This window comes from Mycteria americana, chromosome 6 (genome assembly GCF_035582795.1).
Source record: "Mycteria americana isolate JAX WOST 10 ecotype Jacksonville Zoo and Gardens chromosome 6, USCA_MyAme_1.0, whole genome shotgun sequence".
Lineage (NCBI taxonomy): Eukaryota > Metazoa > Chordata > Aves > Ciconiiformes > Ciconiidae > Mycteria > Mycteria americana.
Window position 1 is genome coordinate 28,948,736 of NC_134370.1, and position 16,604 is coordinate 28,965,339.

At 45.2% G+C, this 16,604-nt stretch overlaps 1 protein-coding gene across 1 annotated transcript; it reads left to right on the forward strand.

The window, feature by feature from the left end:
• The first annotated feature begins 13,284 nt into the window (after positions 1-13,284).
• Positions 13,285-14,733, forward strand: LOC142411937 (uncharacterized). The gene is made up of 3 exons (XM_075506601.1): positions 13,285-13,318; positions 13,483-13,667; positions 13,764-14,733. The coding sequence occupies exons 1-3, from the start codon at positions 13,285-13,287 to the stop codon at positions 14,709-14,711; spliced, it is 1,167 nt and encodes a 388-aa protein (XP_075362716.1). The 3' UTR covers positions 14,712-14,733.
• Positions 14,734-16,604: the final 1,871 nt, after the last annotated feature.

Genomic DNA, 16,604 nt, shown 5'->3' on the forward strand with positions numbered 1-16,604 from the left:
CCAGCAATTTGCCTGTGCTTGAAGTCCCCTTAAGCGGCTGATGGCGTCACCTGCAATGAGGGGGTGGCGCGGTGACTGATACGGCGGCGGCTTCGTGGTGCCGCGGGAGGGGGCGAGCCGTGCCCGGCCGCGGGCTGGGATGGCGGGGTGCCCCCAGGTACGGCGGCCATTAGCGGGGCAGCAGCGCCCCGTCCCGCCCTTCCGGTGAGCCGTGCCCACGGCCGCCTCTCCCCGCCGCGGTATGCGGCCGGTGCCGGTCGCAGCTGCTGGCTCTCCGAACGGTGTCGTGCAGGTCTCCGGTCAGGAAGCCGGCCGTCGCCCCAGGGCGGCCTGCCCCTGGAGCGGGAGGGGGAGAACTGCAGCTTGCGCAACGCGGTTATGAAACTCGACGCAAAAGTTGGAGTGGGCTTTTCAGCGCAACTCTTTACAAATTAACCACAGCAGTGTTTTAGGGGTGGAGAAAAGGCAAGAAAGTGTAGGAAATGAGACGATTACAGCGAATGTAGTTGGACCTGCACCGTGTGCTCCAGGGCACCGGTCCCTCCTTGACCCCACCCGACACTAGCGTGGTTGGGGCGCTCCCCTTCACTCCGCGCACCTCTCCGGGCCACCCCCGCCTTTCTCGGCGCCGTAGTTAAGCCAAGAGTGCTCCCTTGTGGCACAAACGGTAAACAGGCACAAAGGGAGGGGAAATGAGGTTGAAAGCCGCACGCCGAGGGGTGCCACCGGGCCCCCGGCAGGTGCGGGGGACCGTCTCTGGTACAAATGTGCACAGTACCACTGGCACAGCCACCTATAGGTTACAAATTAGCAGTAGTTCTCCCTGCTGGGCTAAAATAAACAGGTGGTGACGTTTCTGTCACTGAGCAGTTCAGTCTTTGGGAGGACAGGGAATCCAAAGGGCTGAGGAGCCCTGGGAAGACTCCCTGGAGGTCCAGAAGGTCTCAGCTGAGCTGGGAAAGCCAAGCTTACACACATCGTGCCCTTAGATGCCCCTCAACTTAAGGCAAAACTAAAAGAGGAGCTAGAAGGGTCTAAGTTAATTTCTCCTGTGTTTATGAGATGTAACTGGTTATTCAGCACTTTGAGATCCATGCTTTATATTAAATAAATTATTTCAACTAATCTTGGTAAAATATAAGTATAAATATGCTTGTATACAATGCTATATCATATATGTATATATATGAAACACTACATAATACCTTCCCTTTTGAAAACTACCGATTTAAAGCGTATTAAATCCAGTATTTTCTACTCTAGGCCATTTTGGGACTTCGGACTCAGTGATGAGCTTATCTAAGGAAGTCACTAGGGCCTTGGGAAAGGTGCCCACAGATAGAAATGTGTGTGTGTGGGGGGGGTGTCTCATGCTTTCCACAGAGCTTTGCTACCTGTCTGTTTGACAGTGACTTTGACAGGGTAGAGGATAAGTAGAGCGAGAAATGTTGACTGTGCTGTTCTCTCTCCGTGCCTGAGGGCTAAATACAGCTGCTCTTTAACTACGTGTTAATGACGTGCCTGTAAAGCTGTTTTCTTCAACAACTAATGCAGCAAGTCCTGACATTTTCCCCGCATGAGCACTGTGTTGCAGAAAAGGGTCGCTGTAGAGGGGATTGACTTTGCATGTGTTTGGGTTAGTTCTGTCCTGAGACTGTTCTTTTTCCCTGTCTCTGTATTTCATTCCCAGCTATTCCTGCCCAAAGCACTGTGCTTTTTTGCTGAGGTCTTCTGTGGACATTACAGGAGAGTTCGGTAAGACATTCCTGCAGTGGTAAAACTTGCTGGGAGGCCATCCTTAAAACCCATCGAGGTTGGCTACATGGAATACCATCTGCATGACAGAGTTGCCTGAGTTGCTTTGCTGATGCAGGGGAAAAGTGTGTGTGGCTCCACCTACAACGTCTTGGTATCTGGCAGAAATTTCTAAAATTCAACATTTTTTTGTAGCCCATTACTTAATTTCTTGCTCCTTAGAACATGCTATGCAAATTGTTTCTGCCTGTCTGTAAATCCATGTCCAAAGGTTGTGCTGAGATCCTGAGAAGGCCCGAGCTTTGCAGCAGAAGTGCCTAGGACTGCTCCACACAAGGAGCTCTGCCCGCACACCAAGAAGAACTTCTAAGGGCACAATTAAAGCAGTTTTATTAGAATGTAAACGAAAGCAACGGACTTTTAAAAAGAGCGGATGTGCTGCTGCGGGGAGTCGACTGGAGAGGGCGGTCAAGTACGCAGGAAAGAACGGGCTGTCAGCAACTGGGCGCTGCTGCAGCAGGAGGGCGTTGGGGGGAGAAAGGGGTTGGTACCCCGGCCCGGGGTGTGTGACCCTGCCCCTTGGAGGGGGACACACATCTCTGCTGCTCACGCATCTCTGGGGACATTTGCTTTGTTAGACTGGCTTTGGTGGCCAAAAGCAGGCAGGTGAGGTCAGGGATGATGTCGTGTTATCCTTTCTGCCACGCTCCAGTGAAGACTGACCACACTGTGTCATCTTGGGCAGAGGAGGGGTAGCTGGCTTACTCTTCTTTCTCTTTCACCAACAATAACTGATTTTTATTAAGTGATATTCTTCCTGGCCCGGACAGACCATGATCACAAAACCAGCTACCCCCCCATGTCGCTTCTGGTGAAGGGGCCAGTCTTCATGTACGACAGCAGCCGCGACTCGCTGCCAGCCTCGTTGACACAGGTAGCTCTGCCAGCCCTGGGCATGTCCGCAGCCTCGGACTTGAAAGTGAAATAGTTAATGAAGAAAACTCCCTGCTCAGACCTTTTGTGGGGGTGGACTGTCAGCGGTTCCATTTCTAATCCAGGGCAATGTCTTTGAGCTGACTTTTTAAAAAAGGCTGTTTCTCTTGACAAAGGGAGGAGTCTTTGGAATATTTAAGAAGGTGAATATAGTTCCAGTTTTCATAATTTAAAGCCAGAACTCCCATAGCATCATCTAGTCTGGCCAGCACAAGCCATTAAATATTACCTTGTTTCTCTGAATAGAGCTCAGTAACTTGCACTTACTTAAAGCATACTTTTCAAGGGGCATTTTATCTTACTTTGAAGATGTCAAAAGACAGAGAATCTGCTGCTTTCAATTATTAGTATTTCTTGTGTTTCTTAGGGGGTGTTAGTATGCACCTAACAACTTAATTTTGAGGGAGTAATTTTCCAGAGTCTAGCTGAAAAGTTCACTCTCTCATATTTTGCAAAATGTTTGAATTTATGCCTTCATATTTTGGACCAATAGGTTACCTACCTTTGTGGCCACAACACTGGAAATATTATTGGTCAGTGAATTGCATTTATGGACAAGTATAATCTAAATTAGAAACTACAAATCCCAAACAGTTATGTGAATTATTGAAAAAATGCAGAACCAATTTACTTTGCCAAGTTTACAGGAAATACAACTATTTCTGCATGCTTTACTTCACCAATCGTAATTTCTGAGATTTCTACTTTTTTCCTTTCCCTTTTTCTTAATCAGTGCCACAAAATGACTGAATGAAGACCTGGCATGCTGTTATGAGTTGGCAGCTCTCGATAGCATACTACACACCAAAACATCACCAAGGTACTCACCAGCAGACAGCCAGCTCGGGCAGCTCTGGCCGTGCTTACTAGAAGGCAGATTTAGATGTATAGTTTGGAACATGTATCTCTGTTGTGACAGGATTAACACCGCTCCATGTTCTTTCTCAGGCCTTTCCTGTGCTAGAGAACATGCAGATACTGGTAGCTAGTGATCAGCAAAACTGCCATCATGATGACAGGGCTCTGTAAGCATTTGAAGAAGATGAGCTAATCTAGCTTTACCCTGCTTCAGGCTGCACAGATTGCTAAATTGAGTCTATTTTTATAGTAGTCAGGGCCATAGAAAAGAGAGAAAGTATAATCTTAAAAACAAGTTGGAAAGAAAAAAAAGTGTGCTCCCTCATAATTGTGTACAAACATTTTTTCTTTCATTTGCATTACTTGGTTTAGATTTCAAATTAGGTTGGCAATTAAAGCCACAAGTACTTTTTAAGAATCTAAGACTGAAAGAGTTGTTCGTTATGAGATCAACAGGTAAGGTTACTAACCATACAGTAACATGAAAATGGGACGTGTGATCCTCTTTGAGATTTCAAAGACAACTACATTAGTTTTAAAAACAGCTTTTTCACTGAAGTTGTGTCCGTAGGGTCCTGAGGTCTCCATAGTGACTGGGTGTGTAAACTGAGATGGGTTAGTCCTGCTGAAAACAATAAAATGGCCCTGTGCATTCTTCCTGCCTAATCCCTGAGACATAGCTGGCTCATTTCACACACTGTTTATATCAGTATATCACTCCCTTAGATTTTCAAATACTGAAGTTTCTGTTGTACCTAGTAGTGGAGAAAACTTGTTCCCCCTTCAGTATAGAAACATTTGCTATCTCTAACTTAGAGATATTGACTATCTCACTTTCATCGGGGAGTACAAAGGGTATTTGCCAGGTAGTCTGCCTCTTTTGTTTGGTGTTCTTGGTAGATGCCAGAGACTAGATAGAGACATGTTAGCTCTTCTGTGTCTTTTAAAATTCTTAAAAAAAAAAAAAAACACGGAGGGGGGGGATTAGTCTAAATCAGGCCAACCTTTATGGCGTGAGTCATCCTACTGGAGTCAGTGATGTGACTTGTGTAAACAGCAACTTTCTGTATAAGTAAGGATTAAGGGATTGGGCTCCTTTTAGGAAGTTACTTGGAAATGAACTGCAGCCAACTTTAAACTGGATTTGAAGCTGGTATAAAAGAGATGAGATGCATTCAGTGAAAGTTACCTAAGGAGATGGAATTATCAATAAAACATTTTTTAATCGGAGTTAAATGACACAATGCTGTAATTAAACCACTGCAAGCAATGTCTGATTCCTAAGGTAACTAGTTAACATGTGACTGTTCCTCTGTCATTTTTAATTTTTAATGGGGAGTTAAAAATTATTTCCCTTTAATCTTTTAGTTCTAAGACTAGAGAAGCTAAGGAAAAGTACAGTCCTTAAAAATATTTCATGTTGCAGTTTGACAAGCATTACAGTTTTGAGGTTAATGGTCAAGATTTTCAACAGATTCCCATAATTACAAAAAAATTTAAAGAGTAATGAGACATGCATAAGAAAAAACTATGGGGTATAGTAATTCTGCTTGTTGTTGTAATGATTAGCCTTTGTGACTTGGAAATAAATAAACCTTTGCCCATATCTCTGCTGTATCCTTCTCATAGGTAAATGGATTCCTTGGATGTTTGATAAAACTAATTCTCTTCTATCACATTTTTAACACAATTGGGAGCATAATTCAAGTCTTGGAAATTGCCAGCTGTAAAGGTCCCAGCCAAATACTTTATTCTTTGCAAAGATTAAGAACTAAGTAATACCTATAAGCTACAAAGGTATCAATTTCTCGTTGATTTTACTACAAATTTAGTTTGTGCATTTTAGAGATGAATTTATGTCTGAATTCTATATGCTCATCCTAACGCTATCACTGTGGGGTTTTTTCTGTTATTAAAAAGGAACAGAAAGGTGAAAGACTTTTTTATCATGATGCGCTTCAGCCAACATTGCATTAATAAGCCCTTCTAAATAAACAGCCAGAGCTCACCAGGTTGAAGTCCAGGTTGCACAGAGAGCTTCAGTTTTGACCACAGTTGTGCATTTTACAGTTCTGTATTTGTTTTTACTGATGTCTGCTGGAAGGCAGTAACTTTAGTCCTACTAAAAATATTTTGTGAACATCTCTGATGGCTTTCTTTTATTGTGTGAGGTAGCTTTAAAAAATTAAAGAGTAACAAGTAACATCCATTTGAAATCTCAGTTTATAAAGGTTGGATTTATGCTACAAGTATTTGGTGGAATTTTTTAAATTGGATATATGCTAAAGGTATTTGACAGGATTTTTTTTAAAGGTATGTGGGCAAAAAAATATTTTATGTCATTTGGGGAGGCTATTTAATAATGCTGAATGTACCTTGCAAGGATAAATTACATGTGACCAGACAGCCTTGTTCATATTGGTCATGTTGGAAAAGCCTGAGTAGTTTAGACTATTCAAAACTGTATTACATACAGATAAAGGTCCGTGACTCTGCATACCAGCATCCTACAGCATTAGAGACTGAGTGCTTAAAACAGGCCGAAGGAGTAAGTCTCCAGCAAACCATCAGCATTTTGGTGCCTTGTTCTGTCCCTTAACCACTTGATGATAGCATGTGTGTATTTTAATACATAGTATTTGGTATCTGATATAACTTCTTGTTTCTCTCTGAAGGAATTCCTAACTCTATTTCTGCTTCCTATTTTGAAAGACACTGCCTTAGGTTGCCAAGTTCTTCACATGCATGGTAGTAAACACAGGAGTGGGGTGTTGGGAAAAAGGAAAGCTTTCCAATTAGTTCACTGTTTTTGAGTGTCTGCTGGGACCAGCTAATGTATCTTTATCGTGTTTCTCAGTTAATGAACAAGTCATGTCAACTGACACAGTTTTCTAGCTCTGAGTATTTTTTTTTTCCCTACGTGTCTGGAATAGGAATATTGTGATGGAAAAGCTAACTGCAGTACAAAAAGCCAGCGCAGATCTAGCAAAGAAATGGGGTCACTAGCAGATGGGTGAGATGGGTGGGAAGCACATTTCAGTACAACCACATGGGTGGGGATGTTATTTGGGAGATGAGAAGGAATAGGACTGACAAGGGAGGTTAGAGCGATAGTTCTTTGAACAGGGAGGAGAAGAAGACTCCAGACAACTTGTCTCCAGTCCCAGCAGACTAGCCTTAAGGCCAAATTCACTCATCTTTAGGCGACTAGTTATCGTAATCAAGTTCGGCAGACTATGATGTTGCGATTTGTAGTATTTCTATAGTATCACGTGGGTGTGTTTGTATTCTGCCAGCACAAGAAAAAGATATAGTCCTTGTCCTAAAACATCTGCAGTTCAGAGGTCTGATCCTCTCAGGTGCTAAGAGTCCACAAGTGTTTCTGGAGCTGATCAGTCATAGGGCATCTGCCAGTTACACAAACAGCACGGGTGAGGATGATGACAGTCAGTCTCCTACAAAGGAAAGGAGACAAGGAAGGAGACGGCAGGCAATACGAGGGAAAGGATTACCATAAAGGAATGCATACTGTGAACCTGACTGTACTGGGCATGAAGTACTGCTGCATTTAAATGAAATGGTATTTATCTCAGTGGTGCTGGAACAAGTGAGGGCTTGCCAGACTGAACCGCACTCAGTAATCCTCCAGGGGCCCAGGCTGGATTTCAGGAGGATATTTTAGACACAATTTTTTGATGTTTTTTAAGGCAGGATTTTAGTGAACACAGGTTTGCTACCACATGGGCTCCTGTGTGGCTTTTCTACTCAGCATTCAAAGGGGTACAAGAATACTGATGATCTATGCGTTAGGCTTATTACAAGCAGAAATCCTACTCCAGGCCATTCCTGCACTGGTGCGGACTCTGCTCTGCTGATTTGCCCTTCCTTGAGGTCATCCAAACTCTTTACAGGCTCAGACTCAGCCTGTCCAAACCTTAGACACTGTCCTGTGTGGCTGGGTGAGGTGGATCTGTCCCACAGAAGAGAGATTTCCCTCCACCAGAGCAGGAGACATTGTATTGTGTGAGAATGGGAGCACTAATCACTACTTTCCCAGCAAGTCTGTGCTATCCTACATCCATCTCCCAAGACTTTTATTCTACTGCCCACAAGAAAAATGGTGTTGGGCACCACCGGGCTACCATTTAATAAAAGACAAAATGTTTGCAAATCTTTTCGTTTCAGTTTTACCTGGGGTCTTATTTCCTTTAAAAGTTAAGGCAGTCTTCTCTTTGAAAGGGATGGCAATTTCTTTCAAGATTGTCACAGGACTCAAAAACTCACCAGTATGCAGCATAATGACGGTACAAGTAAGAAACCATTCTCAGGTTCAGACAATAGATGACCATTACAACTCAGAAATGAGATCCTGGAGTTTGATAGATAGTTCCGTGAGATGGTCAAAAAAGCAAAACAAACATTAGGAGTTATTAGGAAAGCAATGGAGAAGAAATCATTATCATCATCATCATACCTAAAACACCATGATTCATCTACATCTTAAATACTGAGAATCAATCTAGTCTTCCTATCTCAGGAAGAATACAGTAGAACTGGAAAGAGTTCTGAAAAGGGCAACATGAATGATCAAAGGCATGGAGCAGTTACCACAAGGGGAGTAATCGTGGATCAGCTACGGTGAGTAAGACAGGGTTTTTTCAGTCTGGAAAATAAGTGGCTGAAGGGGGAAAGTGATGGGGTTTGATGAAAAAATGGGCAGTGTGAACTGCTGGAACCAGTGGAGGTCATTCCACATTCTTCCATGGGAGGCAGCAAGAATGAAATGATTCTAGCAGGCAACATGTTAAGAACAAATATAAATAAGTGTTATTACATATAACACATAGTTGAGCTGTGGAAGTCCTAGCCAGAGGATGCTTTGGGAGCTAAAATTTTACATAGGTTCAAAAAACGACTGGATAAATTCACAAAATAGAAGCATATTGTGTTTTCTGTATACTTAGAAACTCTCATCCACCTCAGGAAGTGTCTGGGCTGAAAATAACAGAGGTTGTCATCATCATTACTAGGTAAAAGTACCAGTATGTTGCTGGCTGAGCTAGTTATAGATTAGTTATAGTTACAGGTATCCATTTTTAGCCATTGCTGAAGAGTTAAGTATCAGGCTAGACAGACATTTGGTCTTGGTAAGTATGGCCCTTTTGGTACACTTGCCCCAAATTTCAGATACTTACAATCAGTGCCATGAATTATTTTAAGCGTTAAATATAAGAAAAACTTAAGTGTGAGATTATTCAAAGGTTATGTGAAACTGGTCTAATGCCTTTTTCACCTTGAAATCTATTGTTTTAATGGGAACTGAGTCAGAGCAAGACTTAACGGTTTGTGTTGTTTTCAGCAATATTGTTTTCCTCCACCTTCAAGTGTTAGAAACAACATTCCCTTCAGGTAGGAAAAAAGGTTAGAGCAACACTTGGGCATAATAAAGGTGTTTACTGTAAGGGAAGGCTCAGTGGTGCTGGTGAGAGAGCTCTCCCAAGAGCCAGTTCTGGACTGTGGAATGAATGCTCTTAGAAAGCAAAGATTATCATAAGTTTTGCTCTCTTTTTGCTCAAGGTGCAAAATATGTCTCCATCCTGCTTGCCCTGACACATCCTGGGAGCATGCATGTCTGGCCACTGAATTATTTTCAAAACAAGACAGGCTGCTGTAAATGCTCCTTTCCCTGAAGAGCAGGTGAGAGCACAACTGTCATTTGGCTGCCCATGTTCTTTGGAGGGTTCCTGGGTGCATCTGGCTATGACAGTGCTGCCCATAGGGAGAAATCTTTGTGGAAGAGAATCCATGTTGTTTTGCTGAATTCCACAGTTTTCCATTTGAACGTGAAATCTCTTTGCAATTCTCCGGGGTTGCTTTGTAGCATTTTTATTTCAGTGATGTAAGAGCTGCCTTTTACTGCCAAGCCCATAATTAAAGCAGTGTTGACTCGTAAGTAATGGGCTGCAAAAGGTGTACCAAAAGATAATTAAAGATGCACTCCAGATAAGCAGGGCATGAGCATCCTTTTTATGAGGTGTTAATGTCTGAAGATCAACTAGTGAAATTGATCTTGCCTCCTTCAGGATGAAAGTTCTGCTTAAACATCAATAGCATTGTACTGCCCTAGAAAATGTTTGATGTAGGGATTTCTAGAGGGCTGTGCTTGTCCTAAGGCTCCCCAGGCAGGCGCCTGGTGATGGAGCCCATGCTGCACTGGGTAATTCGGCATCCCATTCATGCTAGCATGATTTTGGGGTCACCTTTGCATCTCCTAACACTAGGGCTGCTCTGGAGGGAGAGAGGACAGGAGCTCCCGATGCCCTGATCTGGACTAGGATAGATGCAAACCTTTTTTAAGAGCCATTTTAAAGAGCACTGTGGCTAGTCCTTGTGTAACAACTGTATTGTCTCTCCTAAATATCCTTTACATACGTATCCTTCATTTTTTATGTATTTTCAGCATATTCCACGTGTGATTTGGATTCCTCTGTAGATGCACTTATACCATGACTCTGGCATAAAGGAACACATGGGCAGCGGACACAGTGGGTTTCCACATTTGGACTCTACTGAAATCTATAGCAAAATTCCATGGATTTTAGTGGGAGCCTGAAGACAATCCATGAACCAGAGATGCTGGTTTTGTTAACCATGCTGCTTTGGGTATTCCTGCTTCTTTCCCCACACTCTTCCCCTTCTCCTGTTTGTGAAATGAATCAAAAATACAGGTGGTGGTGGTGAATACTATTTTCCTGATACAGTTTAGAGAAGAGATGGGGGAGCTCACAAACAGTTGTTTTGATTATGTCTGACATGCAGCTGCGTGGTGATGCCAAGGGAACATGAGCAGCAAAGGCTGGTCAGCGTTGTTGCCTGGATTAGGGTACGGTCAAACTGTAGCTGTAGCAGAAATTAGCTCTTACGTTAGGCAAAGTCCATACATCTCAGCAGAAGAGGGGGAAGAGGAGGGGGAGGCAAAGATTGCCATCTTCTTTCCTGGAATCTTACTTAAAAACAAAACTCGCAATCTAAGTCTCTATCAATTAGCATTGCAAAGAAAATCTCTGAAAATGAAGGGTGTAAAGAGGCTGCCTGGCAGAGTGCCTGAAACAATAACTCCGGGAAGTGTGAACTGCTCTCTCCATAGCCAGAGGATGTTAACAAAAGCCTGGTCTATTTGACCTAGCTAGTAGTGATGGACAGTCACTATTAGCAAGTAGTGCAAGTCGGTGCAAGCCTCTGCTGACTCCTCCTTATCTCTTCTGCACTGGCTGTGGCTATAAGGTGTATATGTGTGTGTTGGAGGGGGTTCCCTCCCCTTTTGAGATCAATATTGCAGGCTGCCTGCAGGGTAAACTTTGTGTTGTAGTTATTCCTATGAGATTATGTTTTCTGCCATGAAAATTGGAAATCCAGAAAGAAAAATAATGGCATTTGTTCTAGCCTTCTCCATGGCCAGATAGAATGATTAAGTTCTCTTTGTACCCTTGGTATCCTTGGTCCAGTTTATTACGCACCCCACGGACAGTTGTACTGGAATTGCAGAGAGATGGAAAGGTCATATGCAATTCCATACTTTCTTGTGCCAGTTTAAATCGGAGCTCCCCAACTCTCTTTTACCCTCTGCTCCTGTGCATCCCCATCCCACACTGGTGCTTGAACTAAGCTCGCCAAAAACTAACCTGGCCAGAAAAAAGGTGATCAGTTTTTGGAAGGAGTAGCTCTGTGAGTTGGCTCATTTTCTAGTCAAGTGTGCACTGGAGGTGACATGTGCAGGGCTGTGTGAGAAGCCATATGGGGGCTTCAGGGCAGGTAGAATTGCACCTTGCATGCTTAGAATAGAACAAGGAGTAACTGAAGCTGGATTTGCTGTAGAGAAGACTGTCAATAAAACTATGCTGCCAAGCTTTATATGTCTGCTTATTGTGTCTGAGTGTTTATCCACCCCTCCCTACATATGTATCTGAGTATTGAAAGTGAACTAAAACTGAAGGACTAGCAGCACACCTTGACTGTACCTAGAGCTGCTGAACCACTTGCCACCTGGCTGCTTTCTTCCCTTCTCCCACATGCAAATTCTTTCTTAAATACAAATTTATTGTTTACATGGAAAGGAAAAACTCCAAACTATCCTGGAGCTCTGGGGGGGAAAAGGAATCTTGTGGGAGGTATCTGTGCTATGACAGTCCAGGCTTATGGGAATGATACGGTAGAATAAAGGGGAGGAGTACTGAAAAGACACTTCAAGCTGTTGCCAGATGTTTTGGACTACACGCTGCAGTCATCCCTCTGAAATTCTCACTGCCTTCATATATGCTTCTGCTTGAAAACATTATTTAGGTAAAGTGGTTTCTGAGGGCATTTATGTTGCCTTACAGACAGAGCTGCCAAAGGAATCCAGTCTCTGGAGTACTAGACTCACAAGGGCTGACTGTGGCCCCTGTGTGGGAGGGCATTCATTTTTGTTGTGAACCACTGTGGTGGTGTGTGTCATGTTAACCCTTGTCCAGCTCAACCCAAAAGTGGCTGCTCGAATGGCAGATGCACTGGTCCCTGCAGAATGCAACTAGTATGTAACAGCTTGCAGACTTTGTCCCTGTACCCTTTAGCTTCAGAACAAGCTGGAGCAGGTCCCAAGGCTGAAAAATGAATGGGGACATGGTGAGACGAAAAACACATGAAGTAATGATGCTGTTGTTCTTGAACACCTTCAGTGATAGCCATTAATGGCCTCATTTGACAAATTATTACATTAACTAATTGATTTGCTGCTGTTCTAATCCTGTTCTAACATCTAATCCTTTTCGGCATTGCAACTATTGCTCCCTGTAAGTCCTTATGTCACTCTTGTCTCTCTTAAATAATATTTCTGCCCTCTCTTTTGGATTAATACGTTGGTCATGATTTCACCTTGGGCTGAAAGCACAGACCTTGCTTGTTCTGTACATGACTTGGATGAGTAGAGCTGTCTGGAGGAAAAAAAAAGCAGCCCTAGGAAAGGAAAAGGTTGTGCTGAGCTCTTCAGCACACACTTGGGAGGGAGACTGCTCCTACTCCCCCAGGTGACTGCAGAGCGTGCTGGGGAGGCTTTGTCCTTGACTGTGAATGGTGGGTTTTGATGCAATGTCTAGTAAAGCCACCAGCGTTTTATTTACTGCAGTTGAGTCGCTGAGAAATGTCGCATGGGTGGGAACAGGAGCAGGGAAGACAAGGACTTGTCACCCGGGTGCTGAGATGGTTTCCCTTTGGGAGAAGGGTGGTGTGGAGGCCTCCCCGCATCCGGGGGAGCCCTGGCTTTCCATCACAGCCCCAGGCCTGTGGTGTGGAGAGAAGGGGAGCCTTCTCAGAGGGCCGAACCGAAGGTGAAAGATAACGTCATTAAATTATCCACTCGCCATTTGAATTAAAGAAAGGTGGATGGGTTTGTGGCGGCAGCGGGGTCTTCGCTGGGAGACGCTCTGGCTCCTTGATGGGGCGAGACCTCATTATGTGTATTTTGGTGATGGGATGACAATGGAGGTGCGGGAGACAGCTCTGACTCACCCTCGGAGGCCCGGCGGCCCCGGCCCCATTGGCGGGACCGGCCCGGGCGGGTGGGGGTCGTTAACGGCCAGGGCGGAGGGCTCATAAGGCAGGGAGCGGCCTGCGCCGCCCCACCGCCTGCAGACCTCGGCCCGCATGGAGCTCGCCAGCCTCCCACCCGGCTCCACCGGTAAGCCCCCTCCGCGGTGCGGCCGGGGCCGGGGAGGCCAGGGCGGGTTGGTGGTAGGGTTGGTGGTGGCGGCGGGGCAGGGGGAGCGCGGCTCGGCCCGGCCCGGCCCGGCCCGGCTCGGCTCGGCTCGGCGCCCCCTGACCACCCCTGCCCTCCCCCCGCAGGCGAGGCCCGGGCGCGCCCCGCCGCCCCCAGCGCGGGGCGGGAGGGCGGCCGGCGGAAGCGGACCACCTTCAGCAAGGCCCAGCTGGAGCTGCTGGTCCGCGCCTTCGAGAAGGAGCCCTACCCCGGCATCGCCCTGCGGGAGCAGCTCTCCGGCCTCACCGACATCCCCGAATCCAGGATCCAGGTGAGAGGGGCGGGGGGCGGTGAGGCGGCTTCCCCCGGCCGGGCCGCGGCGGGGCCGAGGCGGGGGCGGGCGCTCAAGTCTCTGCTGGCCTCGCAGGTGTGGTTTCAGAACCGGAGAGCCCGGCAGCTCAACCACAAGAAGAGCGAAGCCGCCGCCTACCCCAAGCTGGCCTGTGGCAAGCAAAAGCCGACCCGCTGCGGCGGCGGCTGCCAAGAGAGGTCCCAGACGACGCAGGGTCTTGGGCCAGGCCGGAGCCTTCTCCATCCGCAGCCCGGCCTACCAGGAGGAAACCAGAGTTTCTCTGGGCAGCCGTTGCCCTACTCGGGGCAGCCATACGCAAGGCTCGATACTTATTTCAGGAGCTTGGATAACACTTTTGGAGCCCCAGGTCAGACCCCAGCTCACTTCAGTTTGGACTGTATGGGAAAAGCGGTCCCACTCGGTGTGGGAAGCGTGGGGAGTCCCCCCCAGCTCTCACTCCCTGTGCAGCAGACACAGGAATATCCATACCTGAAAAAGTCTTTCCCTGAAAGCTACTACTCAGATGCAGCCATTTTCCAGTCTTGTATAGAAGATCACCAATACCTGGCAGCTAAAGAGAACATGTATAGAAGGCCTGTCTTAAACTACTTAAATGCTAACCAGGGCCTGGGCGATGAGAACTATTTGTATATCAAGTCAAACACTTCTCCCTGTGGGAAGGGCTCTGCTTTCACTTACGGTGAAGGGGAATCCAAGCTTGAGGTCGAGCAGATGAGGCACAGTCCTCCTCCGGTTGCGGCTACTCACGCTAGTCCTCCTTTGGTACTTCCAAAACATGAAGTGGGGTATCAAGGGACACTTGGGGCTCCAGCCCCATCCCGTGGGCAGCAGCTGCTGGAGACAGTAAATGACTATGACCCTCATTGGCTGGGCATGAGAAATGAAATTTTGGGAACTGGGTTAGATTCGCTGTTTGAGCAAAATGGGGAGCAAGGTGGGCCAAAAAATGACCTTTTTGCTTTTGGTGGCCAGAGCTTAACCTGTCATTTGGGTCACACATGAAACTGACAGTGGGTCTGCTTGCTTGCCCAATGAAAAATTAATGCCTTTTTTTGTTTGATTGGCCGTGTTGTCCCAAGTGGCTAGAGGTTTTGCAGGTCTAGGTGGGGAGTGCTTGCTCTGAGTTTTGTGTGCTGTCTGGAAGGGGAAGGAAGATAAGCAAAGTTAGCGAGGGCTACAGGAGAATAACCTGCTGAACGTGTGCTGCCTCCTCGCCCCATCCTATGGGAACTGTCATCAAGCTGCTTGCAGTATTCCTGCATGTGTTTGGTTGTCAGCAGCCTCACGTTAACTTGCACGTAGAATGATCTTCTTCACAAATACGTCAGTACTGAAGATCTACTCTTTCTGTGTTCAGACTGTGCTGGATTAATTCTGCCAGGAGGTTTGGGACTATGGCATTGGTTTTGTGGCCTTACTGCACTGAGTTTTGTTTCTATTCTGGTCAGAATTCACTTACTTTAACTTAAGAAATCTGTAGAAGACAGACTTATTTATAGCTTTTAGTGGAGAAAGCCTTAACATGAAAGGGGTACAAGCATGGGAAAAGCAGCCTTGGTGGTGGCAGGGGATGGCTCACTGGGTGTGTTTGCGTTTTTAGGTGTGCTCCTGATAAAGAACACTGCTGGTTGTTTCCTAGATACTTAATGTATAGTGTTTTCATTTAAAAATGACCACATGTGTAGCCTTTTAAAAGGCAGTATTTTGTGATTTCCTTTTGTATAATTTTTTTCAAATTATATTTTTTTTTTTTTTAAATTGTAGTTTTCTATTTGCCAAATGAAGGTTTTCTACCTGGGTGATAATGAACTTGTAGAACTGCACTCACAGAAAAAAAAAAAAATTGTGTTCCATCTTTGCATTTGCACATTGAGCCTATTTTTAGGCCTCTCAAGATCCATGGCTGTCTGGAAGACCACTGTAATCATGGAAGTGTTCTTCATATGTATCTCTGGAGAGCTGCTATGGTTGTGTATTAAAGCAATATTGGGCCTAGGATGCTGAAAACTATACATGCAAATCTTTGTGTTTAAAATGTCTCTGGAATGTTTTAAGTATGCCTAGATTTTAATACATATGCTATTAACTTAATTACTTTGTTTATAGAACAAAAGAAACATAATAAAAATAAAACACAGACCATTATTTTATTAATAAAGTTGATATATCTGCGAAGCTGTCTCTTGAGATGTGTATACAAGAAGTTCAGAAAACTAGTCCTGACTTTTGTCAGTAATTTTTAGCTGTTGCTGTGAAGAAGTCATTTCACTTCTCTGCCTTGACCTGAAGAATTAGAACACACTCATGTATTAGGGAGGAACCATAGCTTCGGACAATAGCTGCAAGGCACTTTGAACACAGAAAGTTGCATCTGAGAGCTAACTACAAGGGGATGATTGTATTTATGATTGTATATATGACTCTCTTAGTAAACTTTTTAAAAACTGCATTAAGACTTATTTATTTATGTACACCTTCTCTCTCCTAAGACCTACTTAAAGAGAAGTGAGACTTGTTCCTAGGCACAGACAGAACAAGAAGAGTAATTTTACCCATGAAGAAGACAAGAAACTGGTGTTCAGAAGTGTATGAAGCCTTGCTTCATAAAGAAAGAGTGAGTTAAAGAGGAAAAAGGGCATCTGAAATAGTATGCCCCACTAAACCAACAAGGATGAGGGCTTTTGGTTCCTCCCTGGAGTCAGTGGCCACCTAGCAGGCACCACCGGGTCTTCCCATGGTATCCTCCCTGCTGATCTCAATGCATGGTAACCAGCACTCTCTTATCTAATAGGGGTCTGAGGTAAATAATTGGAGGGTCACTTTCAGATTCTCTTAAGTAAGCCTGGTCTCTGCAGTGCATACAGCCGCTTCTCCTTCTTGCTCTGTATACATCCT